General features: G+C 33.0%; 6 protein-coding genes across 7 annotated transcripts in view; 3 read left to right on the plus strand and 3 right to left on the minus strand.

The window, feature by feature from the left end:
- Nucleotides 1-4,713: 4,713 nt before the first annotated feature.
- On the plus strand, nucleotides 4,714-5,641 carry LOC18012859 (transcription factor PRE5). The gene is made up of 2 exons (XM_006395273.2): nucleotides 4,714-5,165; nucleotides 5,417-5,641. The coding sequence occupies exons 1-2, from the start codon at nucleotides 5,040-5,042 to the stop codon at nucleotides 5,567-5,569; spliced, it is 279 nt and encodes a 92-aa protein (XP_006395335.1). The 5' UTR covers nucleotides 4,714-5,039; the 3' UTR covers nucleotides 5,570-5,641.
- Nucleotides 5,642-7,202: 1,561 nt separating this feature from the next.
- Nucleotides 7,203-9,251, minus strand: LOC18012860 (uncharacterized protein At3g28850). Its single transcript, XM_006395274.2, has one exon. The coding sequence runs from the start codon at nucleotides 8,705-8,707 to the stop codon at nucleotides 7,385-7,387; it is 1,323 nt and encodes a 440-aa protein (XP_006395336.1). The 5' UTR covers nucleotides 8,708-9,251; the 3' UTR covers nucleotides 7,203-7,384.
- A 4,070-nt stretch (nucleotides 9,252-13,321) lies between these two features.
- LOC18013102 (probable GH family 25 lysozyme 3) lies at nucleotides 13,322-15,436 on the minus strand. The gene is made up of 2 exons (XM_006395275.2): nucleotides 15,095-15,436; nucleotides 13,322-13,900 (listed from the first exon to the last, which is right to left on the minus strand). The coding sequence occupies exons 1-2, from the start codon at nucleotides 15,434-15,436 to the stop codon at nucleotides 13,322-13,324; spliced, it is 921 nt and encodes a 306-aa protein (XP_006395337.1).
- A 2,671-nt stretch (nucleotides 15,437-18,107) lies between these two features.
- LOC18012251 (uncharacterized protein DDB_G0271670) lies at nucleotides 18,108-20,245 on the minus strand. Its single transcript, XM_006395276.2, has 3 exons — nucleotides 19,795-20,245; nucleotides 18,757-19,695; nucleotides 18,108-18,667 (listed from the first exon to the last, which is right to left on the minus strand). The coding sequence occupies exons 1-3, from the start codon at nucleotides 20,149-20,151 to the stop codon at nucleotides 18,365-18,367; spliced, it is 1,599 nt and encodes a 532-aa protein (XP_006395338.1). The 5' UTR covers nucleotides 20,152-20,245; the 3' UTR covers nucleotides 18,108-18,364.
- A 2,327-nt stretch (nucleotides 20,246-22,572) lies between these two features.
- Nucleotides 22,573-24,601, plus strand: LOC18012252 (uncharacterized protein DDB_G0271670). Of its 2 annotated transcripts, XM_024151387.1 has the most exons (3): nucleotides 22,573-23,513; nucleotides 23,688-24,184; nucleotides 24,272-24,601. In XM_024151387.1, exons 1-3 carry the CDS (start codon nucleotides 22,673-22,675, stop codon nucleotides 24,572-24,574), a joined length of 1,641 nt encoding a protein of 546 aa, XP_024007155.1. In that variant the 5' UTR covers nucleotides 22,573-22,672; the 3' UTR covers nucleotides 24,575-24,601. The 2 variants fall into 2 exon arrangements, with proteins under 2 accessions (XP_024007155.1, XP_006395339.1); XM_006395277.2 differs by having other exon boundaries at nucleotides 22,573-24,184.
- A 1,447-nt stretch (nucleotides 24,602-26,048) lies between these two features.
- The window catches only part of LOC112083384 (loricrin), a 2,704-nt gene continuing 2,007 nt past the window's right edge, over nucleotides 26,049-26,745 (plus strand). The window contains exons 1-2 of the mRNA XM_024151091.1: nucleotides 26,049-26,399; nucleotides 26,504-26,714. Of these exons, the coding sequence (XP_024006859.1) occupies nucleotides 26,049-26,399; nucleotides 26,504-26,714 (562 nt within the window). The remainder of the gene's footprint in view (nucleotides 26,400-26,503; nucleotides 26,715-26,745) is intronic.

A 26,745-nucleotide genomic window follows, 5' to 3' on the forward strand; every position in this document is an offset into this window, starting at 1 on the left:
TTATAACTGATTTCATTATTTATATTATTATTTTTTCTTTTTTAACTATGCGTTAATGGAGTAAAGCAACCTGCATTAATATTATTCATTCAGTTTAAAGAAGAGACATGCATTTATTAGATGTAGGAAATCAAATATTATAAAACAAGAAAAAAAACCTAGAAAATCAACTATAATGAAACAGAGGGAGTATTAATTGGTAAATTGACCAATCGGTTCGTGAGTAAAAGCTATAGGTAGGTGAAGTGTGCTTAAACATCATTAAGTATTCTGTCGGGGCATAATATAACCTTTTTTAGTTATAACATTATACATCAGTATTTCTACTTATAAGAAAGTCGAGACGTATAGATGACTCGTTGAAGTCACTATTATAGCATGCTGTTTATTATTATTACGCATTTTGGGAAAATCGTAAGCTTAAACTACGACGTTGATTCCGCGGCGTAAACCAAACTACAAAATTCCAACTATTCAAACTATAAGTATATAATATGCTATAAAATATAAATAGTTGCATCGCTGCATAAGGCTGCTTTTCGCATCATTAATTTATTAAGAAAATTAGAATTGAAAATTCTTTAAAAAAAACTTAAAATTCTTAGTTTGTTACATTATATATGTTTGAATGGACCAAAATTGATAGGAAAATCAAAAAGGATCGTAGGACACAAAAACATCGTGGAGCCTAAGAGACCTAACATTTTGTACGCGAAACCCACATGGACTAACATGTTACATCTCCCTTTGCAATTTATTAGAAGATATATATATATATATTATATATATATATATACACGCAGAATGTCTAATTTTATCTTCATTGTTTTTCAAAAGAATGGAGGGAGTTTTGGTTAGATAGTTGATTTTCTTTTTCTTTTTCTTTTTATTGAAAATGCAAAACTCTCAGGAAGAAGAGGTGGAATCAAAACAAGTATGGCTGCGTCAACCAACTCCAGAGGCTATAATATGACCGTTAAAGAATACCCAAGTTTGAAGGTAAAACAAGAGCCAAATCTTACCCGCATACGCATAGTGATTAGCTTTCTTTCAGATGTGAGAAACAAACATCTTTAAACAAGGATTTTCATTTTTTCATCTACGGTGAATACACAATAAAGCTGAAAGGAAAATAACTGAGAGTAGAAAAGTGGAATTACCCTGGACCCATCATATTTATAATTAAGAATTTTTTTTTTTTGTTAAATCATGTTTTGTTCTTTTTTCAAGGGGAAAAAAACTTAAAAAATACCTAACTTATATAACATTTACTAGAAAAATACCCAAACTTTTTTGACTCCCTTAAAAATACCTGAACTATTAATCATCTCTTTTAAATACGTAAACTATTAATCACTCTCTTTTTAATACTCAAACAATTATATTTGCTAATTTTACAAAACAATAATTTCATAAACCCAATTTTACCCTCGTTAGATTCAATTTATTTTATTAGAAAACCAAATTATAATTTATTAACCTAAAAATAAAATTATCTTCCTTCTCCGACATTTTCTCTGTAATTTAATAACATGTCTCTGCAAATGAAATTCTCAACCAGATGAAGCAATGTGTTTTCTTCTGTTAAAACACAAAATCAGAAAACCCTACCTACATCTCGCTGTTTAAGAAATGAGAAAGATCATGTAATCGATCCAAGCAGTGGCCGATTTCTCAGATTTTAGATTCATTTGAGGCTAGATCGATGGATTTGAGGTCGAGATTGAGTTTAAGCTATTGATATCTAACCCGACGTGATTACTGTTCAGATGATTGTAATAAGGATCTAATTTGGTGTCAAATTTGATGAATTAAATCTTCATTGCTTTAGAGAAATGACGTACTAAGGTGTCGTTGTCGTGAGAGAGGAAGAAAGAAAGATGTGTCACCGAAGGAATCTTGGTTTACATCTCTGATAATCTAAATTTGCTGAAAAGATGAATCGAGAATTCCTAGAGTCTGCAGAAGTTCCATCGACAAGGAAATCACCAGAAAATGGAGAGATTAGAAAGAGAACTCATCTGATCCACTAATAGTATTGGAGTCACGATTCTGATGTTACTGTTCTTTGCCGGAAATATGAGAGTCATCGGACTTGGATCAACTTTTTCTTCGTGTTATTAGAAAGAGAACATTTTTTTTTCAGGTTTTTAAATTATATAATAATTTTGTTTTTCTAATAAAATAAATTGAATCTAAGAACTAATAGAGGGTAAAACTGGGTTTTTGAGATTATTGATTTGTAAAATTACCAAATTTAATTGTTTGAGTATTTAAAAGAGAATGATTAATAGTTTGTGTATTAAAAAGAAATGATTAATAGTTCAGGTATCTTTAAGAAAGTAAAAAAAGTTTGGATATTTTTCTAATAAATGTTATACGAGTTGGGTATTTTTAAGGTTTTTTCCCTTTTTACAAGGGTTAAAGTTCCCATATATCTGGATATTTTTATCATTTAATTTCTAAGGATGGTGGTATGCTCTAGTGGATTAATCTCCGATCTAATACAACAAATTTGGTCAACAAAATAGTAATAATTAAAATTTGTTATTTCCCACTATTTGGTCGTCGACAATATCAATATCTACATTTGTTTAACTCATTCTTCGTATTAGCATATCCTTTATGTATTTTAATATTGTAGTCATCAGCGTATAAATATAACAATTGAAAATCAGTTTTCTCTATTCAAAAATCAATCTATAACTATATTTTTAAATCAATTTGAATTATGTTTGATACTTAAAGCATTTCATTAAAATAGAGGAAAAAACAACCATATTAGTACAAATATAATCAATGTGATGTGAAGCTTAGGCAAACAATGCTTTAACAATCACATACTTTGGTGTCCCCATATGAAGGACCATAGATAAATAAATAATTAGTATGAAAGTGTTGATTGACATGTTTCTCTCATGAAGCCATGTCATAGACTCATAGTATAGATTCAAATGCGAGAATATGAAAACTTTAGAAATAAGAGATTAACATGTTCACCTCTCTATTGTTTGAAATAAATATCTTTACATTAATTTGTGGTTGTATTTAAATTTCTGAATCACAAAAAGAAAAAAAAAATCCTAATTTTTTTTCAAAAAGTACAAAAGTCCATGGATAATTTTAAACTAGAAGATTACAATGAGCTATTAACATGTACCAAACTTCTCCATAGTTTTAACTTTGTAAGTTCCTTCTGTTGGGAATGTGAATCCATGGTTCATTTGATTAAATTTTAATAATTAATTAGTAGTGTTTTTCCTAATTTATTGAGTAATGACACTTTTGTATGTTATGTAAACAATGCACACACAAATGACGTAATTAAGTACCTTGTGTCCCCGTAGTAATCATGATTAAGAATCTAAGGAGGCATAATCCGAGATCTTAAGCAACCACATGGGACATGTATGCTGTTTAGCATCAAGTGTACTAAGTCTGGAGCTTCCGAAACATATGAGTAAAATTAGGAAGCAGACGAACGTATCATGACTACTTTTTTCGGGTAATCAATTGTAAGGCCGAAACAAGTCCACGCTTGATTTTATTTTTGATGTATTGTAATGCTTCAGCACTGAAAATGATTTTTTTATATTGTGTTTAAATAGTTTTAATTTCAAAATAGATATTCAAATCTGCGTGTGTATATGTTATGTTGACATATCATGCATGACACAAAGTTTTATAATATTGAATGGAACTTATTTTCAAATTTTTGTCTGTTGAAGATGATCAACTATGAACTTTCTGGATCATTCACTAGCTCTCTGGTTCTTAATGTTAATCCAAAGTGGTTTGATATAGTTAATAGCAATGGAAATGAAAATAGAAAGTCAATGTCATCACATGGTATTGCCTTTTAGTGACATGCACATAAAGGGCCACATTGTTAGCTCAACATGGAACACTTCTCTTAAATCCCACTTCAACTTCAACACCAGCTTTGGGAACACACAGTGTTTTTTCATCTCCTTCTCCATTTTTAAATCCAAATCCTCCTCCATTATTCAACATAATTTATATTATATACAATAGTTTCAATAATTAATACTTTTACTACTTTTCTTAATATTTTGTTAACAAACGATAGCAAATCAGTACATATAATTTTTTATTGAGTAATTAAAATGATATTTTAAAAATTATTACGCCTCTCCATACAAATTTTATGTAATTTTTTACAGTGATAAACATGATGCAAACTGAAATAATTTGCAAGTAATATATATATATATATATATATATATTATATTTTGTCAACAACTTAATCTATCTAGAAATGTTCGGCTAACTAAACTGGTGGTACATATTTTTTAAAAAGAATGACCTATCACAATTCACAAAACTATGACATATTTTGTTAGAAATAAAATATATCACAAGCTATACGATAATATTGCATATAACTTGTTGTTGTGTAAATTTAAAGTATTTTTGATATATACATTGGTCACTTAGTAAAACAAATTGATTACTAATCTTGACTAATAGAACAAAACCACTGAATATTACTAATTCATTTAACATCTAGCCTATATATGGATGAAATAACGAATTAGATAAATTAGTTTAAACGATATATTTTGGTTAATGGTTATCAAACCTCTTTCTCTTCCATATATCATTGTCTAGGTTTATTGCTCTCTTCTCACTTTCTCTCTCCTGTGGTCCTTGACCTCTTTAAATACCTCTTATCACTTTCTCAATTTCTTTATATCTCTAAGTGTCTTTATACCCCAAAACACTTCCTTACATTTCCTCTCTTTTATTTTTCTCTCTTTTCGTTACTCTTCTATTTCACAGCAGAATATAGTCTCAACATCAAAGATATAAAACCTATATATCTACTAGCTATCTAGCTTCTCTCGATTTTTCACTCTTTAACTCTCTTATTAAGACAACCTTAAATTTATCTCCTTCTCCCTCTCTTGTCTAGTGTCCAATCTAGAGATAGAGAGAAAGCGCACACAACTTAAGGGTAATTTTCTTGCGACATTGTAGTATCACAACTAATCAACAAGTAAAGAAGCTTCAATAATATGTCTAACAGACGATCAAGACAATCTTCAAGTGCTCTGAGGATATCCGATGACCAGATGATCGACCTCGTTAGTAAGCTCCGTCAGCTTTTGCCGGAGATTCGCGAACGACGCCGTTCTGATAAGGTATCCTTACATAACATCGTTTTCATTTAAGTCTTTATATAGTTATATACTTCAATATATATAAAAGAAAATTCCCTTTTCGTTAAAAGAAGCTGGGACACAAACCAAACAAAAAAAATCGGGACTTTTGACTCCTGACAACATTTTTGTTTTCTATTTTGACCAATGATGGCATTGTATGTGTATATATAATTATATAGATATACATGGTCTTGATGATGTTTTTATACATGTTAATTATTAAATATTAGGTGTCAGCATCTAAGGTACTACAAGAGACATGCAACTACATAAGAAAGCTGCACAGCGAAGTTGACAATCTCAGTGACCGTTTGTCGCAGCTCCTCGACTCCGTTGATGAAGATAGCCATGAAGCTGCTGTCATTAGAAGCTTACTCATGTAACCTTCCTATATATTTATTAATCTATGTAATCTTGATCGTCCTTATTATATTATCAAGAGACGTTTTTTATCTTCCGAATTTCAGAATTATGGTCCAGTAGTTACATTAATTCCTAATAAGATTCTCCGAAATATGTGACTTTTATTACATATTAAATGGGAGGACTTGAATGAGTAAAATCTAATTATTATCTCTGCTTACAAAACATCGAACATTGTGGTGTCTTGTGTCACTATTAAAAAAAAAAAAGAACTTGTCAGTTAAAGATCGAAGAAAATGCACGACTAATAAATAGCGAATAATCCATTATTACATTTTCGTCCAAACAAAATTTCCAGTATTACTATTTTTGTTCGTAATGGAGAAATTTACATCTCTTATTTTAAATACTTTAAATTTTGATAGTTCAACATAAAAATCAATATTTCATCCAGTTCTTAAGAAAATAAGTTAAATTATATATCTTTGGTAAGCACTGGCTCAAATATTTATTACATTTCTACAAATGCCTATGATGTTGACGAAGTAGTGATATATACCTACATTTAACGATGACATTTATATATATTCAAGCAAATGGGCATGAGTGGATATATAATTATAATCTATTTGGAAAAACTTTGGTTTATCCGTTTATGGGCTTCCACGTAAATACGTCGATTCGTTAGAAGTGTCCCATGAAGAATTATCAGGATTCAGGAGTGCTTCAAGCCCAGGTTCTTATTAAAGCAAAAAAAAAGTCCTTACAAGAAATGAATTTGAATAAATAGAGTAAATTCGAATCTTACGACGAATGAAAACCTGATAATAGCAGATCCCCACTATTTACAAGAAAAGCCACCCCGGCCCGGTCCAAAAAAGTTTTTGAGGCCCCAAAGGGAAAAAATGTAATACAGGTTATTAAAATGTTTAGTTGTGAATTTCAAAAATATAATATATGAAGGTTGTTCTATGGGTTCTCTGTCATCGATCTAGAGACAAGAATACGTAGGCTGATTTGCTAACAAAGAATACATACGTTCAAAAGACAATTTTGTTTTGTTTTCTAGACACTTGTGTATTTGTGACAAAAAAACGTCTGAAAAAGTTAAAAGTATGGTAGTGAACAGGTTTATATAAACAAATATTCATTGAAAAATAATGGTGTTGATTTGAAACTTTGAAACAATACCGGTATATTTACAAATTTTTCAAAGTTATATTACAGCCATATGTTCAGTTTTCATAGTTCACTGTATTTTAGAGATATCGATGTATTTTCATTTTCTATTTAAAATATGAGAGAGAGTAAAGTCATGGGCAAATATTACTTACTTATTTGACTATTCAAAACTTTTAATTCGTTAATTGTTTAGTTTCTCCTTTTGTTTAGTTCATTGTATTTTAGAGATACAACAGTAAACAAATATACCTTTTGTTTTTTCTTTCCAAGAATGCCTTTATGGCTCCTCATTATTCAAACATAACATAAGAGTTTGACATATTGGCAAAAGAAAAAGCACTAGAGTTTGACGGATTCTTGTTTTCTCCGGTCATAATTTGTCAGCTGACTTTTTTTCTCAACTCCCTCTGCTTTTCAATAAGTGAGTACAACAAAAATGTAAAGCAGGAATGGAATTACAAAGAATATACGACACCACATCCCAATTTCAATTTTACACTTGAAATATAACCTGCTTTCACAATCAAAACCTCCTTATGTACATCAAAATCTCTAGAGGAAAGAAACCCCTCAAGCACTCAAAACAAAAATTTAGTTAAACAAAACAAAAAGAAGAGCAATGGTTCCCTTTGTGTGTATGTGTATTTACACAGCTAATCACAACAATATGGACATCTAATGAGTCCATTCTCATTACAATCCGGACATGTTTGAAACCCATACTCTCTTTCTTCCACTACGCTTTCACTATCTTCTTCTTCTTCTTCTTCTTCTCCATAGTACACTTTGCAGCTCCCTGAACATGTCTCACAAGGCACAAACCTTATATCTCCACAAGCCTCGCATTCATGCCCATTACCGTTTCTGTTTTCGTCCACCCTCTCGCAGTCTTCTAGAAGCTTCTCGAGCTTCCCATCTTCGTTCAACTTTCGAATCTCCTCTGCTCCACCGAGATACTTCCTCCCCAAGAAAACTCTAGGTAAGGTAATCCCAACACCATTGTTGAATTCATCCCCTAGCAGCTCCTTTAGCTCGTCTTTGAAACCTGAATGCATCGATACATCTCGCTCATCCACTCGAATCCCGAGGCTTTTTAGTATAACTCGGACATCGCAGCTTTCTTCATATGTCTTCCTTATACTTCTGAGGCTCGTGAAGTAGACAATCACTTTGTCTTTACCATTAGTTTGTCTTGATTCACCCAAAGTTTCCTCCTTTTCTTCTTCTTCCTCTTCTCCTGGATTCAATTTCAAATCTTTAATCGAGATGTGAAAAGGATGATCAGAAGGGAGTTCTTGTAGCGATTTCCTAAAGGAAGAAATGATCTTAGGATCAAAATCTTCGAATCTGCAACTCGAATCAAGCCCTTCTTCCTCCATCTGAAGCCACAATGGCTTTACATTACCATTCTCCTGAAACTTCGACTTGGGATGTTCACAATCACCATTACGAGAAACATCGAACGAGAAGCTCCTTACGTGATTAGGTGATCGAAGAGGGCTAATCACATCTTCAAGCCCATCCATCATTTCCCATGTATTGATCGTTTCTGGCTCTCCCGGAGGCGTCGCGATCGGAGTTTTCGGCACAATCTTGGGGATTTTCTCGTTCATCATACTTGACCATACTTTAGCCTCCATAAGCTTAGCCTGCATTTCCAAATTCAATCTCTCATCGTCTGGCTTCTCCTTGACTTCCCTGTGACCAAACCCATTTCCGGAGATTCGCTTACCGGCAGATTCGTCGGCGACAAGCTTCTCGCTGAAGTCTGCCAAGTGTTTGTGGTTATGCCCGAAAGAGGAATCGCAGAGCCTGAGAGATCCGAGGCTCGAGGAACTGAGAGCCACCATGTGGTAGCTGTCGTCTGCGTGTTGCGGTGGCTGGTGCACCGATTGGCTTCGCCGCATGTCCACCGGAGAATATCCTCTCCGGCAATGGAGGCAACGCTTACGTTGTTTCGAGCTCGCACAGCCCATAATCGATCAATCAAAACAGAGAAGGAGAGAGAGAAAAAAAAGGATTTTTGATTTGGGGAACGGAGAATTGAATAATGAAATTGGATTTGGAGACAGAGGTTTTGGTGAAATCGATGAGATATCAAAAGAACTTTTGTCGAGATTTGTGAATAATAGCTGGAAACAAAAAGGCGATCCAGAGAAAAAGACGAAAGAGAGATCCTTACGAGTAACGAGCAAAGAACAATTCGTAATCAATATTTGATTTTTTTTTGGTACTCTTCTCTGGATTTTAGATCAATCCGAAGAAAAACAGAGGTGACATAAACAGAGGATTAGGAGGGAATTTTTGTTGTGTGTGTTTAGCAGAGGATTCAAAGAGTAAAGAGCGGAAACCGAATTTTTTCAGGATTAAAAATGAAAAAAAAAAATCAATAAGAGGAGGAAAATGAACACAACCAAATCATTTATCAAAGAGACCACAAGGACATCATCATCATCATCATCGAGTTTCTCCTTCTGGTTGGTAAGTCAGCCTCGTCGTCTGGTTACAAAATCTCTCTCGAAAAAGTCAGAGAGAGAGAAGACGGAGAAGAAAGAATGTCGGAAATTTAGAACATTTTGAAGAATTTCTCTCAGATATTTGATTATTTATAAAAGTCTTCAGCAACAAAAAAAACTTTTTTTTTTCAGTGGTCACTATTTGGTAATTCTTTTCTATTGACTTCTCCTTCCAGTCGTTCCTTTGAGGGCGCGTGATGGCACGCTCATTTTCAGATAAAACTAACTTTTTAGATTACTTCTTATTTAGGAAAAATATCTACCGGGGTTTATTATATGTCTTTTTCATTCAATTTCTTTTTGTTTGCTTGTAAAAAGATTTTGCACTTTTACACTAAATTCTGGAAAATACGGCATTGCATTTTTTCAATTTTTTTGAAATTTAATTTCATTACCGATGCATTTGATCCGCTTGTACTGAATTTACTCCGTACCTATAATGTTAATGATCTAAATATAATCCGTTTGTACTGAATTTTAGATAATGATATCTAAGAAAATTGGATAATACAAAACAAAATAATATAAAAGTAAAGAAAAAAGGTAACTGGAACATCAAACAAAATAAAGAGAAAATTTAACTAATACAGAGAAATATTTAAACTGATTTCCATAAATCTACTTTAACATATCTATCAAATTATATATATATATATATATATATATTATCATTCTAATCTAAAATTCTTCATCATCCTATCTTTCTACTAAAATCATTTAATTATATATGTTGTTTAAAATTACCATAATTTGTATCTATATAATTTTATTACAGTAAAGTACTAAACTACATTTTTCTTCAACCTATTAAAATAATTATGTTTCATTCATTCTTATATTTTAATGTTTAATAGTATTTACATTTAAATCACTATAATGTTACCAGTCAACATAAAATTTGTCATGTTCTCTATTTACATTAATATCTCTTAACAATTTTCTTACGGTTTTCATTATTTTAGAATAGTTATCTTTCATTTGTACACCGAAAAACTCTTACCATTTTAGGACACCAATCGAATCAATTGACTTTTTTTTTCTTATTTCAGATCAGAATAAACAAGACGTGTTCAACTAAATTTTTTTAAATATAGTTACTGATTAAATTTATATTAGATTTTATCCTAATTATTACTTTATTTCTTAAAATTGAAGATATGATTTGATGGTCAATCCGAGTTTTGATTCGTGGCGGTTTGAATAGAGTTTCTGAATTTTTTAGAATTTTTGATTTATAAATAATAATAGCTAAAAATAGTGCATAATTTATCATGGATTGTTTGGTTCAGATTCGGTTTTATCTTATTCAAAGTTTTGAAATAAATTATTAATTTTAAAGAAATTTGATTTTATATCAGTTTTTTTCTTTGTTTCGGGTTGATTTTGAATTTTAATTTTATCCGACATAGAGAAAATAAACCCATTTAAACCATGTAAATATATGATTTTATTTTTACAATAATTATCTCAGTTTGATTCAAATCGAATGAAATCAATTGATATTATATTTAACAATAATTAATTAGTTTTTTGAAGAATAGAATTAAATTTTTGTTTTAAGAAAAATTTTCATTTTATATCTGAGATGCACTTCTTAATCTACTTTTTAAATACTTTATAAGAACGTATTGATATAATTTTTAAGTTTTTTTTTAATATATGTGCAGTGTGTAAGAACGAGTTATTTGTGGAGGATAGAGGATATATACAATTTATAAAGATCCGTAAGAGAAACAATAGTTTGTTTATAGGCATTTGTAACTATTTGTATTGTATAGATAGATTGATCAGGTGAGGTTATATAGAGCATAATATTAATGTCCGTTAATCAAAGGATTCTCGTGATTGACTACTGGCATTATCTGGAATAATTAACAGAGTTTTTTTTTATCTTCCACTATAAATACACAAATTTAAACTGAAAAGTTAAACTTTCTAGTCGATGTACAATTCAAACATGACGGAAAAAAAATCCTATATATGCCAAATTATTGCAAATGTATGATTTGACAGATTAAAAGATAAAAAAGCGGTTTTTGTGTGTGTTAAAAAGGGGGAATTTATTAGGATTTTCTTAAACAAATGAGGTTTGATATAAAAAAAACTCCGGAGGCGGAGGTTAATTATGTCAAAAAGTGTTCCGTGTGAACATAATTAATAACATTACTACTTCTAAGTGCATGTGCTACTTCATAGTGTAGTTGAATTAATAACATTACTACTTCTTTTCATAATACATACTTAATAACGGGTGGGATTTTGAGGTAAACAAAAAAAAAATGTTCTCTATGATAAAGATGTTTTTATGGTTGAGATATTTAGAAAATTTGGTTTTTTTTCAAGTTTTCTGATAAACATGTTTTTATGGTTGTGACTTGAGAGTTTTAGGTCATCTTTACTGATTTTGAGATTTAAACTAAAAAGAAAACAAGAAAGAGTTTTACAACGCATATTCGTAGAATCAACAACCTAGATTTTTTAATCCAAGTTTTTCCATATCATATTTAATTTACGATAGCTTTAATTTATAATGGATTGTATTAATTATTGTATCTATATGTTATATATCCTTAAGAAAATTCCGGGTTTATAAGTCACCGTGATGCAAAATAGCACACTTTATCTACGCAGCACAAAGCCACGAGCTAAGTAACAAATAGAAATGAAACTTGGTACTTTTCAAAGCAAAATCAATTTCCACTAATCTTGTCGAAGGTTTCATCAAACATAGATGTAAGTCCAAATCGTAGCCTCAATTCCAGGAATAATGCATACTACTCTTCAAATGTATTTATGCAGATATACGAAAACGACAACAATCTGTCTCCCCCTAAATTTCGCCTCTGACATAAAAAAATGTATAGTTTGATTCAGCACAAAGCCGACTATTAAATGTGAACATATTTTAACGCCACAAAAGTTGTATAATATTCAATGTCCGATCTTGTATATAAGTGGTTAACTGGTAGCTAAAATAGAAAGTAGAAATAAAATTTAAACAAACACTGATGACTGATCCACGTCTTTATCATTATATTATATCTTATACCTTCCAACGACAAACTAATATGACTCATTAGACTTCTTATTAATCAATTATTGGATTAAAATTACTTTCATGGCAATGGTTACGCCTTAAACATCAAATTAACTGTAAGATGAATCAATGAAAGACAAAATGCAAATACTACCGAAAAATAGGAAATGTGGAAGGAAGAAATTAAAATAGGTTACTTAGTGGCTTCATGGATGGTAATGTTGGTCTTCTGTCTTGTTATGTGTTGCCGTTTTGAGACAGGAATATGGCCTCCACTATACCTTGTTATATGAAACTTATTTTAATCCACTTGGGATAATTTAATATACTGAATTTTATGGCATTGTTTAATGGTTTTCAAATAGATCTCTTAATTTGAATGAAATGGTTTAATATCATTCTAGATGTATACTAATTAATGTTTGACAATAATATTAGAGGAGAAGTTTATTTGTTAAAGTACTATTACAGCTGTTGAATTTCAATTTAGCTTCTAATCAAATGTACCGAAAATGTTTGTGTTGTGCCAGAAAGAAAAATACTTAACCATGGTTGAGTATGGTGATTAATTTGTAAATGCTTAACAGTTTTGAAAATCTCAATGGATTAATATTTTTATAACGTTGAACCGAACCATATATACGTAATAGAGGAAACCGGGAGCAACCTTGACCGAATCAATGAGCAGGGAAAAGATCGATCCTCGTCCGTTGAATGTGTAAAAGGCAGGAGGATGGCTCATCAAACGAATCCCGGATTAATGTTTTGGGAAGGTTTCAAAATTGAAGTTTGAAATTCGTAAAAATTTAAATATGAGATAAAAAAAAAACGTGAAGCTAGATGTGGCATTCTGACAAAAAAAATATGTTAATAAAAATTTGTTCTCGTATTATTTAAGATAGGCTTATATAAAGAGCCAGACATTCTACGGCTCGCTGCTGTAATATGTTAGCAGGGCCATCTTCTTATTTAAACAATAATTTAATACATTTAGTTATATTCTAGCTAGGTCGGCCTTTCTAGTACTTGGAGCTGTATTATCTGCCTGAGGTGGATTGTTGGGAAGCCTTCTGGCCTGATTGATAGTTGACAGAACCTTCATAACTAGCTGACCCTGTTTTACCTGAAAAGGAGCGACCAAAAGAGCTTCCTCCTTGGGTTGAGGAGCCAGTAGGTGCACTTGCACCGCTGGGAGACTGGGTGTTAGATGAAGCACTCCCACCAGCGGTATAGTTTCCACCAGCGCTAGCAGAACCTGTAGCTCCGGTTCCAGAGCTGGTACTGGTAGAGCCTGTAGCTCCGATTCCAGAGCTAGTATCGGTAGAGCCTCCAGCTCCTCCGGTACTAGGGCTTACACCACTTGAGGGAGAACCTCCAGCTGCGGCATCGGCATTGGCATCAACGCCATCAATTCCTAGGGATGACATATCAATAGAGCTTCCACTCTTTGATGCGGCACCCACAACGAATTGACCGATCGTACGTGCCCATTGCACCATGTCTATGATCAACTCTTTCCTTTGTGCAAATGACATTTCCGTTGAACCGCTACTCTTTTGCTGGCTCAAAGTCCTTCCCATTGTCATTAACACATCCAGTACCTTGCTGGTATCCGCCTGATTCACCAATTTAAATGAAAAGAAACAAACATTTATCATGATCATGATCATTGTCACCTTACGTGATTCTATTATATTAAAATAGAATCACATTTAGTACTTGCTTCCTAATACTCCTAATTTTTTTTAAGTGTTTAAAAATAATTTAATAATTATTTATATTTAATTTCAAAAATTAGTTATTAATTTAAATATTTTTAGAGTTCCTTAAATATAAGTAATTTAGATTTGATTTGATTTGATTAAAAATAATAAATCAGATATTAATTTAGATTTGATTTAAATATTTTAATTTAAATAATTTTTATACTATTAAACATTTTTATCAAAAATATATAGAATTTTTGAAAAAAAAAATTCACATATGAAAAATAATGGTTATATTTGAAATATTTATGTTGCTTATATAATATATTTATGTAATATATTTGAAATATTTATGTAAAAAAAATTCATATTTGAAAAATAATGGTCATATTTGAAATATTTTGAAAAATTAATGATATGATATTTATGTTGCTTATATAATATATTTACGATTATGATTATTTAAAAATTAATAATAAAATAATAGGTAAATTTCAAATGTATAATTTAAATATTAAAAATTTATTTTTTTAAAAATTCATAGAACTAAAAATATATATAAAAAATCAGGTTAAAAATATTTTGGTAACTAAAATCACTAATTTTGAATTATACATGTATATCAAAAATATTTTTTTCATACAAAATCAAAACATAAAAAATTAAAAATTATTGCATACACTATAATGTGGTTTGAAAAACCAGTTGTACACTCTCTTCGTTGATTGAATTTTAGAAAACTATAATGCTAAATAATACTGTTAATACATCTCAAACTTTTAACAAATATTTATATTATACGGTAATATGAACGGAAAAGTTAGATTTATGTATTTATAATAGTTTATTTTGAATTAATATTAGCGAACGGGTTAAAATTATAATTTTATAATCATAATTAATTTTAATACTATAAAAATATATCTAAACACAAAAATCAATATTTTCACTTATTAAAAAATATATTTATAAAAATAATTATATCTAAACTTAAAAACACAAATTATATTACAAAATTTGTTAAACAATAAAAAATATTCTCGTGCGGATGCACGGGGTTAGAATGTAGTACATTTTAAAGGTTAAGATATTATAGAATTTTACCGATGATGCTCCTTTACCACCCAATGCAGACATAGCACTCTGGAGGCCCTGAGCTTGGCCTTTCAAGTTGGCGTCAAAGTTTTTTGACCCGGACGCCGAGCTTATGAAACTCATGTAAGACCTTAGCTTTCCGAAGAAGCTCTTGTATTCTGGCTTCAATGGGCACTTAAGCTCCAAAACGTCCACGAACTTCAGCATACCCTGGCAAGCGAATGGCTGAATGTCTCCGGACCTTCTGGGAATTTTCCTTAGGTAATGCCTTAATAAAAATGTCCCTTGCACTTCATAGACCGCACTTAGTGCTACTAGTAACAATAGACATACCGACGAAGTTCTTGCCATTTTTTTTTTGTTTTGTTTTGTCTTTTTATGTTTTTTTTTTTTGGTTTTTGTTTTTGTTTGTTTTGGAGTTCAATTACTTAACTTTGTTGGAGGCGCAATTTATAAAGATGCTTCAATGGTCTAAATTAAGTGAATAAGAGAAAATGGTGGATCGATTCAAGGTCGCGAGAGAATAGCACAAGACATTTTCTCAGGTTTCGCTTTCTATTTGGACGGAAATTATGTTGCTCTCCGTCTTTTACATTTTTTTTTTTTTGAATCACCTATGTTGGCATGTTGCTCTCCGTGTTTTACTTATCATTCTATTTATAGAAAGGATCATTTTTCTCATTAGAATATGAATTATAAATTTAATGTGAATAATTATCGGTGCCAACATTAAGTTCCCATATTTTGAAACGATTTTTGTTTTTGTTTTGGGTCAACACGATTTTTGTTTTTTTATAAAACCAAAGTTTATAGGATAACATGAGAGCGATAGATTAAATACTGTCCAAAAGACCAAAAGTTTAACTATACATTAACTCATATGAAGCCATTGGATATAAATGGCAGCATCATAAGATCCTCTATACATAGATTACAAAACTACCAAGTTCAATTGTGTCGAAGATAAATCTTAATATAAATTGGAAAAGCCTAATATACAACGATTAACATGTCTACAAAAAAAGTTTTTCATGCTCGTAATAGTTTGGGACAATGGCTTTGCTTGATCTTTGTGGTCGGTCTTGAATAGTTTTGTAATGATACTAGAACTGAAATGGTTCCGCTGTTCAGATCTAGATTATATGTTGCATTTGATGGAAACTAGAATCACTCTGGTTTAGGCTATGACACCATGTAAACAAATGACATCTGTGTAAGGGTTATTGTGTTTTATTGATTAGCCAATATGTTCATATATCTAAATATATATACCAAATTTTAATTTGACTAGTAGTAAGTTTTTTATATATATATGATTCTTATTCGTATGTGTTACATGTCTAAGGACGATAAAAATGGATTAGAATGAAAAATATGTGAAAAATAACAAGAAGAGAGACTTTTTTTTTTTTTTTAACAAGAAAGACTGCTCCTTTCAAATGCTTTCATTTGTGAACCATACGAAAAGGGGTAGTTTTAATTCTTGTGCTAAGTTTCATTCTCCAATTTGGCCTCCCATATATATATTTTTGAATGCATACAATGAAATTTCTAGAAATTATGTAAAACAGGTTTAGAGACTTAATTTCTGTGTATTGAATCTCAAGCCGTGAGGCACTTATATGTATAAAGAGGAAGATGACTTAAGGCACGTAACTTAGTATCTACTATTGCCTTTATCGATATTAGACAATATTTACAAAGATATTATGCTATTATGGAGTATAGAATATACTCTCGAACACCCCCCTTCAAGTTAGAGCATGAGGGTTGAAAATGCCCAACTTGACGACCAACCGTTCAAAATCACGCCGACCCAACGCTTTGGTGAAAACATCGGCCAGCTGCTCTTTTGTATGGACCTTCTTGGTAGCAATTGTGCCATCAAGAATATAGTCACAAACAGTATGACAGTCACGTTCGATATATTTCGTTCTTTCATGAAAAACAGGATTTCTAGCAATATGCAAGGTCGATTGACTGTCACAATGTAGCTCCATCGGCTGTGATTGCGAAACTCCTAAGTCGATAAGAACTTCACGTAGCCATTATAGTTCACCAACAGCAAGAGACATACTTCGATACTCTGATTCTGCAGAGGATTGAGCGACAACCTTCTGTTTCCTTGTCTTCCAAAAAATTGGAGATGACCCAAGGGTAACAAACCAAGCACCTAACGATCTTCTCATTAAAGGACAACCAGAGAAATCTGCATCACACCAACCACGCAGTTTGAGATCTCAATCAGATTTCAACAATATGCCCTGACCCAGTGTTCCCTTCAAATACCGAACAACTTGCATAGCGGCCTCCAAATGAGTTTCCCGAGGCACTTGCATAAACTGAGAGAGTATATGCACCACATATGTTAAGTCTGGTCGAGTAGCAAGGAGATAAATCAGTCGTCCGATTAAACGACGATAACGCAGTGGATCCTTAAGAAACAATATCTTTGATAAAGCAAGTTTATGTTGTTGTTCAATCGGAAACGTAGCAGGTTTCGCTCCAAGACACACTGCTTCGGTGATTATGTCAAGAGCATACTTCCGTTGACACAAAAATATACCTTCAGGATTCCGTGCAACCTCAATCCCTAAGAAATATTTGAGGGAATCCAAATTCTTCATACGAAAGCATTTGCCCAAATATTCTTTGAACTCCAAGATAGCTTGAGTGTCATTTCCTCCAATAACCAAATCATCCACATACACAAGGATATATATCTCAGACCCTCCTTTTGATTCTACCAAAGCCATCGTTTCGTTTTTGAGAATCTTAATAGCTGGTAGGCTCTGATACCATGTAAAACAGGTTTAGAGACTTAATTTCTGTGTATTGAATCTCAAGCCGTGAGGCACGTATATATACAAAGAAGAAGATGACTGAAGGCACATAATCTAGTATCTACTATTGCCTTTATCGATATTAGACAATATTTACAAAAGATATTATGCTATTGTGGAGTATAGAATATATTCTCGAACAAATTAGTCGACAATATTTACGTGGAAGGAGAAGAAGATTATTCAAAATTCCTTTATTAGGTCTCACTCACTTCTGTATATTAACATACAGAGCGGTTACAGTCTATATATTTTTTTACAGGGTTATTAATTGCATACGTCGGTCTATAAGTAGACATTGCTTGCCTAGACCGATCTTAGTTTTATTTACAATAGAAAATATCTAATACTTAGCTACTAATTATATATTTTTGGCATAACTGGTTTGTCTCTCTTGCAGATTTTTCGGCGTATTGGTGAAACTTCGCCTTTGAACTCAATCGATCTTGACCATCCTAGCTCTGCCCTGCTGAGACGAAGCACTACTCTCCTGGGACGAACCGCTGCTCTTCTGAGACGAAGATGAAGATGATGAAGATGAAGATGAACTTGAAGAAGAAGAAGCACAAGTCTCAACAAACTGGGTTGTGACTTGTTCCCACTTTGTGAGTGTCTGCTTAAGCTCTGATTGTTGTGTCGCTGTCACTTTCTTCTCGCTCACGATTTTGCTGTTGAGATCTTGTAGTTCCTTGATAGTCCTAATCATTTTCTCTTGGGCGGTTTCGATGTTGCTCTTCATCTATGACACCACAAAGAGAAGACTTTGTTAATCTTAGTAAAAAGGACTCAGAGATTTAGAGAGTTTTGCAAAGAAGATTTCTTGTTCACCTTTGCTGATTTGCTAGCCGCCCTAGAACCCATGGTAGCCATTGCTTGGGATAGTTTACCAGTGGCTGATCTTGTCAAAGCAATATAGTCTTTTGCGGTTTTGGTAGAAATCGTTGCGGAGGCAGCCATGGAAGCCTTGAGATACTCGAAGAAGACCTTGAGTTCTGCCTTTCCTGAGTACTTCTTCTCAAGCTCCATTATGAATGACATTACTTCTTTTGAAGTCTCAGTCTCGACTTGTTTCACTGATGTGCTTCCGGTGGTGGATTCCTTCTTGGTGGAAGAAGAAGAACTTGCGCTTCCGGTGGAGGATTCCTTCTTGGTGGAAGAAGAAGAACTTGCGCTTCCGGTGGAGGATTCTTTCTTGGTGGAAGAATCACCGGCGCTTCCGGCGGTGGATTCTTTCTTGGTGGAAGAATCACCGGCGCTTCCGGTAGAGGATTCTTTCTTGGTGGAAGAAGCACTTCCGCTAGCACCAGCGCTTGCTTTTGAAAAGGTTTTACCTGAACCAGAAGGGCTGCTAGTGGGACTTCCACTTGGACTGGCCGAATAACCACCAGTAGTGTCTTTGTAAGTGCTTCCGCTTCCTGTTTTGGTGCTAGCAGAACTTCCTGTCTTGGTTGACGATGAACTCTTTTCGGTGCTTCCACCGGAAGCAGCTCCAGCTTTAGTTTCGGTGCTTCCACTTGCACTTGCACTTGCACCTAGGATAGATTTGTCATTAACATCGACGTCAAGCTCGTAAGATTTGAGATCGATGGTCTTTCCTTTCTTCTCAGAGGCCGTCTTCACGAATGTAGCGATCATTTTAGTCCACCTAACCATAGACATGACCAGTCTTTTCTTTTGAGCAAGTGTCATCATCATTGCATTCTTCTTCTGCTCCATCAAAGTCTTTCCCATAGAAATCATGGTAACTTTGAAACTCTCTGCATCCCCCTGTTGCAAATCAAGAAACAATTTACATTAAAATATACAATTTTTTTTTTTTGGCCAACATATGAATAAAAATGAATATTATTAAGGTGTAGGACTTACAGATTTTCCGGCGGCAGCACCACTCAATGCAGACATAGCTTTGAAGAGCCCTTCACATTGTGTTGTTATCTCCACGTCAATGTTTTTTGACGTGGCCGGTGCCGTTGCGATGAAGTTCATGTAAGCCTTGAACTTTGCAAAGAACTCTTTGAACTCTGCAGTCGCAGGACAGCTACTTTCCAGGTTGGTCACGAATGTTAACATACCCGTTTTTGCGTAAGGCGTAAATTCGTTGCAGTTTCTTGGAAAATTCTTACTCAAGTAGTGCTTTAACAAGAACGACCCCTGCGCTTCATAAATCACACTTGATGCTACTACTAACATCATCAGACATATCCCTAGTGAAATTCTTGCCATTTTTTATAAGAGAAAAAAAAACAGAGTAAACTATTTTTTCTTTTTTTTTCCTTTTTTTATATGTTATTTTTGTTTTTTTTTTCCTTTTGTTTTTGATGATTTTAGTTTCTGGGAGAAGTAGTGTTTATATAGATGCTTAAGATGTCTAAATTTAAGTGAGTGTGAGAAAATGGTGGAATTGTTTTAAGGTCGCGAGGGAATAGCATAGGATGTTCTCTCATTTTTTCATTGCTCTATTTTGCCGGCAGTTTTTTGGTTCGTCCGCATTTCTCTTCAATCTATATTTAGACGGATCAAATTAGAGTGAAATGCAAAAAAATTATGAAAATTATGCAAATGATAATGATGTGACATATTGCTTGCTTTCATGTAGTGTAAAAATAATGTTTTAACCCAAGTTTGCTATGCATTTAACATATATAATATTTTTTTCTCGTAATTAACATGTTATTATATTCATAATATGTTTTCTTTTATGTAGTTGTCCAGTTTATGGCCCATAGCAAAGCTATACCCCTAAATATGAAATCTTAGTTCATAACTTTTATTTTATAAATTAGACGTTCACATAAAACAATATATAACATGTTACAGAAAAAATACGTTTTCCGTAACAGTTAAATAAATGGCAAAATCGTTATAAAAAAAATATAGATATCGCGCATCATTATTTACTTTGTCTCCAAAATGTTGTCATCCCATCTAACTACTTATCAAATTATATTGTAATTAACTTTTAAATTGAGTATGTATAAATTTTTTTCAACAATTTTTATCCATCTTTATGATCTGATGATCATCCAGCAAAGCATTTTTAACAAGGTTATATCATCATCAGGAACAACGACTTAGGATGCAAATTTTTTCGTAACACATGGATCCACACTGAACAAATTCTCATTATAACAAAAAAAAAAAAATCTCTTTATAACACACGTGATTACAATAATAGTTATACATGCAGCACTCTAAAACTTTCAATAAGTTTTGCATCCATCAATCTGCAAAATCTGCATTTTCTGAGAATCCTATACCCGACTTAGTGTATAAACCCTGAAACCCTTTAATTTGACGCCAAGAAGCTTTCACAAACCATCCATCTAGTTCTGTAAATAATAGTGTAACCAGTTGCTTATCTTACGATTCACATTTAGATGATCAAGTACGTGCAAAAATAATTTAAGACCATTGCCTCTTTCCGAACCCTTTACTCTTTATCTGTGACTAGCGGAGTAACAGATAATTGTGAATGGTATGTGTATAGCTGCTAGTTATACACTCCTAAAAATAAAGGTAATCACAATTATTGACGATATCTTCTTGATTCTCAATAACGTTTAAACTGGTTATAATTGAAGGATGAATTAGTTTACGTATCAAAACAATATGGATAAAAATTGTTCAAAAAAAAAAAAACAATATGAATGACGTAACAGTGTAAGAAAATAGTCTTTAACATATTTTTTATTGCTCATTTGATTTTTTAGATTAAAAATAATTCTTAACATGGTTTATTATAATTGTAGAAATTTAAAGTTGTTTTTTAAAAAAAATTCTGATTGATGTAAGTTCATAAAAAGTACAATACTTTACAAAAAAATACTATATACTTTTACATGATTAAATCTTCGACATCTTTCTCATTTGATGGTGTAAACAACAAAAATAGTTGAAAGATGTTTATTTCATTCCTTGCAATGAACGTATTGTGCGCAGCTATATTTGAGATCAATTCTGAAAATAGTTTGCTTTAGAGTTATGAAAAGAGTTTTTCGAACATGGTGAACGAAACAATACTGAGAATACTCTAAACTATGAATGAGCCTAATTAAAGTTACAACGTGCTGTTGTCAAATTTAATTTCTTATGTTTTATTTTATATTTCAATATTTTGTTCCAATGGATTCTAGATCCACTATCCCTATACAGGGGTTTCGATATCCTGAATGCTCGGACCAACCCGTGCTCATATGAGAGAGTGACAACTTAATCAAGTAGGAGCAATAAAATACGGGATAACAAAGTTCACGTTACGTGCTACCATAAGGTGACCTAAACAGATTATTACTCGTCAGAAAGGTAACAAGGGCATGTTGGGTATGACGAATAAGTCAAAGCTTAAAAAAGAAAGTCAAAGCTTCGAACAAGCATGACCAAAAGTTTAGTATCTATTGTCTTTCTTAAAAAAGGTTTAATATAATTATGTGCACACAGTTGAATTAATTTGATCCTTCCAAAAATAGATTAAAGAGAAACACGAAATTGCCGTCCAAATGGAAAATGAAAAATGAGAGAACCTCTTGCATGTGCTATTCTCTCGCGACCTTAAATTAATCCACAATTTTCTCTTTCTCACTTAAAATAGTTTTTTTTAAAGCATCTATATAAATCCCAGTTCTTTTAGAAACTTCAATCATCCAAAACTTCAAAAAACAAAAACAAAAAATATAGAAAAATATAGAAAAAAAAGAAAAAGAAATAATATTCTTACCCTGTTCTTTTTTCCCCCTCTAATTAAAAAATGGCAAAAAACATACTAGCCATCTGTCTGATGTTTCTAGTAGCATCAAGTGTAATCTATGAGGCGCAAGGGTCGTTCTTGTTAAAGATGTACCTTAAGAGGAAACTATTTCCAAGACGGTGCGTAGACTTTACACCTTATGCGTACAAGGGTATGATGTTGTTGGTGGGCAACCTTGAAGGTGGGTGTCCCGCGACAAGAGAGTTCAAACAATTCTTCTCAACTTTCAAGTCTTACATGGCCTACATCAATTCGGCCTCGGCGTCATCTAAAAGCGTTGATGTCGAGCTGACAACGAAATGCGATTTGCTCGCCAAGGCTATGTCTGCATTGTCTGGTGCTCAAAGCGTAAGCTCCGATTTTAAGCTTACCATGTTGTCAATGGGAAAGACTTTGATTGAGCAGAAGAGGAAAGGTACAGTGATCATGACACTTCAGCAAAAGAAAGAGTTGGTTAAGTCTATGGTGAGTTGGACTAGAATGCTCCTTACATTCGTGAAGACAGCCTCCGAGAAGAGAGGAAAGTCAATCGATGTAGCATCTTACGGAGTTGATGTCGATGTTAATTCCATTGTTGGAAGCACCGAAAGTGATTCTTCATCTGCCAATACCGGAAGCCGAAACAGCGATTCCTCTTCCACTGGAAGTGGTAGCACCTCATCCGGAAGTGCCACGTCCTCCAGATCCGGAAGTTCTTCTTCTTCTGGAAATGCTGCCTATACCGGAAGTGGAAGCACTTACAAAGACACTACCGGTGGAGGTTCAGGCAGCCCGAGTGGGAGTCCCACTGGCAGCCCTTCTAGCTCAACTTCTGCTACTGATGAAACCTCAGGAAGCACAAGTGGTAGCGGAAGCGCAAGTGGTAGCGAAAATGCAAGTGGTAGTGGAAGCACAAGCGGTAGCGGAAGTGCAAGTGGTAGCGGAAGTGGAAGTGCTTCTTACAAAACCAAACAATCCGCAAGTGGAAGCTCTGCATCCGGCTCTAGCAAATCTGGAAGTGTAAATTCATACTCAGACGCTACTGGTGCAACTTCGGGCAGCCCGAGTGGGAGTCCTACTGGAAGCCCTTCTGGCTCAACTTCAGCCAGTGGTGAAAACTCTGTAAAAGGAAGCGCAAGTGGTAGCGAGAGCGCAAGTGGTAGCGGAAGTGCAAGTGGCAGCGGAAGCGCGAGTGGTAGTGGAAGCGCGAGTGGTAGTGGAAGTGCTTCTTCCAAGACTAGCAGCGAAAGCAAAGGTACATCTTCGAGCGCAAGTTCATCCAGCATGTCAGCGAAACAAGTGGAGAGTGAAACTTCCAAAGAAGTAATGTCATTCATCTCGGGCCTCGAGAAGAAGTATGCAGGAAAGGCAGAACTTAAGGTCTTCTTCGACAAACTGAAGACTTCCATGTCTGCTTCCTCAAGGCTTTCTGCCACAGACGCAAAAGACTTTGTTTCTGGAATGAGATCTGCTGCTGGGAAACTGTCTGAAGCAATGGCTTTCGTGCGTTCAAGGTTTAGCAAATCAGAAGAGGTGCGTAAGAAAGAAAGAAAAATGTATCATCTTATTTGATTTCTTTGATTACAACAAACTCATCATTTTCTTTTTGTGGTGTGATAGATGAAGAGCACCATGGAAACTTACCAAGAACAAGTGATGAAGACTCTCAAAGAATTACAAGACATTAACAGCAAAATCGTGAGCCAGAGTCAAGGCAAGACAGTGACGTCCACACAAAAGACAGAGCTGAAGCAGACAATCACTAGATGGGAACAAGTCACCACCCAATTTGTGGAGACTGCTGCTTCTTCAAGTTCATCTTCATCGTCCTCTTCATCTTCATCTTCGTCTCAGCAGAAGGGTTCCATGAACGCCCAGAGTTCCATGAAATCCCAGAGTTTAATGAACGCCCAGGCCAGTTGAGCTATGTTAATACGCCACAAGTCATCAAGAAAGACAAACTAGTACCGCCAAATATGATATAAATTAGTAGCTAAGTAGAGGTTTTTATTTTTGGTTTTCAATAAAACTAAGATCGGCATAGGCCAGCAATGTCTACCTATAGACCGACCTATACAAATAATCACTTTGTAAGCGATAATGATAGACTGTATGCGCCCTCTCTATATCAACATAGAGATGTGAGCGAGACCCATTAAAGGGATTTTGAATAATTTTCTTCTTGTTACTATATTAAATATTTTTTATTCTTAACTAGTGATTTAAGTGAGAAAACAAATAAAAAAGATTTCTTATAAATTGAGAATTTCAAAAGAAGAAAATTTTTTTTTGAATAGAACTATATCTTACTTTAAATTTGTAAAAAAACTAGTATCAAATGCTATTTTATAAATAAATGAAAAATTTGATTGAAGTAATTTTTATTTTTAAGTGTTAGTATTATGATCTTACATTTTAGTATGATGACAAACGATTAAAGATAAGATTTCCGGAATGTTGACAAAATTATCTCAAAATAATAATAATAATCAATGTTGGATACAATTTATTCGACTTCAATATGATTTATCATTTTATTAGTTATGTTTTCATATTATTTTCTACAATATCATTCGTAATAATTGAAATCTATTACAATCTTAATATTGATTATGGATTTAAATCTATAATATTGATTATTGATTCTCAAGAAAACAAACGCATTTAACTTAACAAGCAATACATTTCTTTTTCTATTTTGAAAAACATAAAGAATAATTGATAGTTGGAACGAATAGACAGAATGATGAAAATAATTTATACAATAGTTTAATGTCAATAATAAATGATGACAAAATGTAAATATTTCTATATTCTTATTTAATCGTGAAATAATAAATAGAGGATATGGAGTTTTATTTATAAAACAAAACTTATTAAAAAAAATAGTTTACTTTCCGAAGGACTCAATTAGTAGTTTATAAGGGTTATTTATTAAATACGTGTCGTTATTGTATAATCAATCAGCTTTACATGCATATGTCGTATGTTGTTAACAAAAAAAAATGTAAGAGGGAATAAAAGGATTCTAATATTTCTATTTTCTACAAAGCATAAAAGGATAAACTAATATTAATGTTATAATTTAGATGGAGGTGATTTATTCTCAAAAAAAGAAAGAAAGATAGAAACCACAAAGAGGAACACAAATTGGCGTCCTAATCGGTTATGGAACATGAGAACCATTAGTCCTTTTTGCTATTATCTCGCGACCTTGGATGGATCCACCAATTTCTCTTAATCAAATTTAGAATTTTAAATCATCTATATAAAACGAGTTCTCTTAGAAAATAACACCATTCAAAAAACCCCCCAAAAAAAACTAAATTATATAAAAAAATAAAAATAAAAAAAATCACTTGAATCTTTTTTTTTTTGTTTGGTTCCATCTGACAAAATGGCAAGATTTCGTTTAGCAATATGTCTAATGTTCATGATAGTAGCAACAAGTACCGTATACGAAGCGCAAGGTGGTATTTTATTAAGGCATTTTTTGAAGAAACTTCCTAAATCGTCCAACGAGTTTGAACCTTTTGCTTTCAACGTTATGCTTACTTTTTTGGATAACCTTGAGAGTAAATGTCCTTTGAAAAAGGAGTACAAGGAATTCTTCGCAAAACTAAAGGCTTTCATGGCCTTCATAAACTCGGCATCGGGTTCCTCCTCAGATTTCCAGTCTAAGTTGAAAGAACAATCTGAGGAACTCTACAAGGCTATCTCTGCATTGGGCATCAAAGGAGGATCATCGGTAATTAATAGTTTATATTCTATAATTCTAAACCATTCTCATCATACATAGTTTTAAATATAATACAAAGTTGTTTAAAAATGTTATTTGGCTTCATGATATAGGCGGACACGAGCAAATTGATTGAAAGTTTGATGACGATGGGAAGAACATTGGCTGAGTACAAGAGTAGTGGTGCACAGATAATGACAAGTGAAAAAAGGTTAGAGCTGATCAGATCTATGGCAAAATGGGCACAAGTGATCGCTCAATTTGTGAAATCCGTAGGCGATGGTGAAGGTGCAAATATTGATATCTCATCTATTGGCCTTGGAGGCGGAGACAATGATGCTGATGATGACGCTGA

This window comes from Eutrema salsugineum, unplaced genomic scaffold (assembly GCF_000478725.1).
Source record: "Eutrema salsugineum unplaced genomic scaffold, Eutsalg1_0 scaffold_6, whole genome shotgun sequence".
In the NCBI taxonomy this organism is placed as follows: Eukaryota; Viridiplantae; Streptophyta; class Magnoliopsida; order Brassicales; family Brassicaceae; genus Eutrema; species Eutrema salsugineum.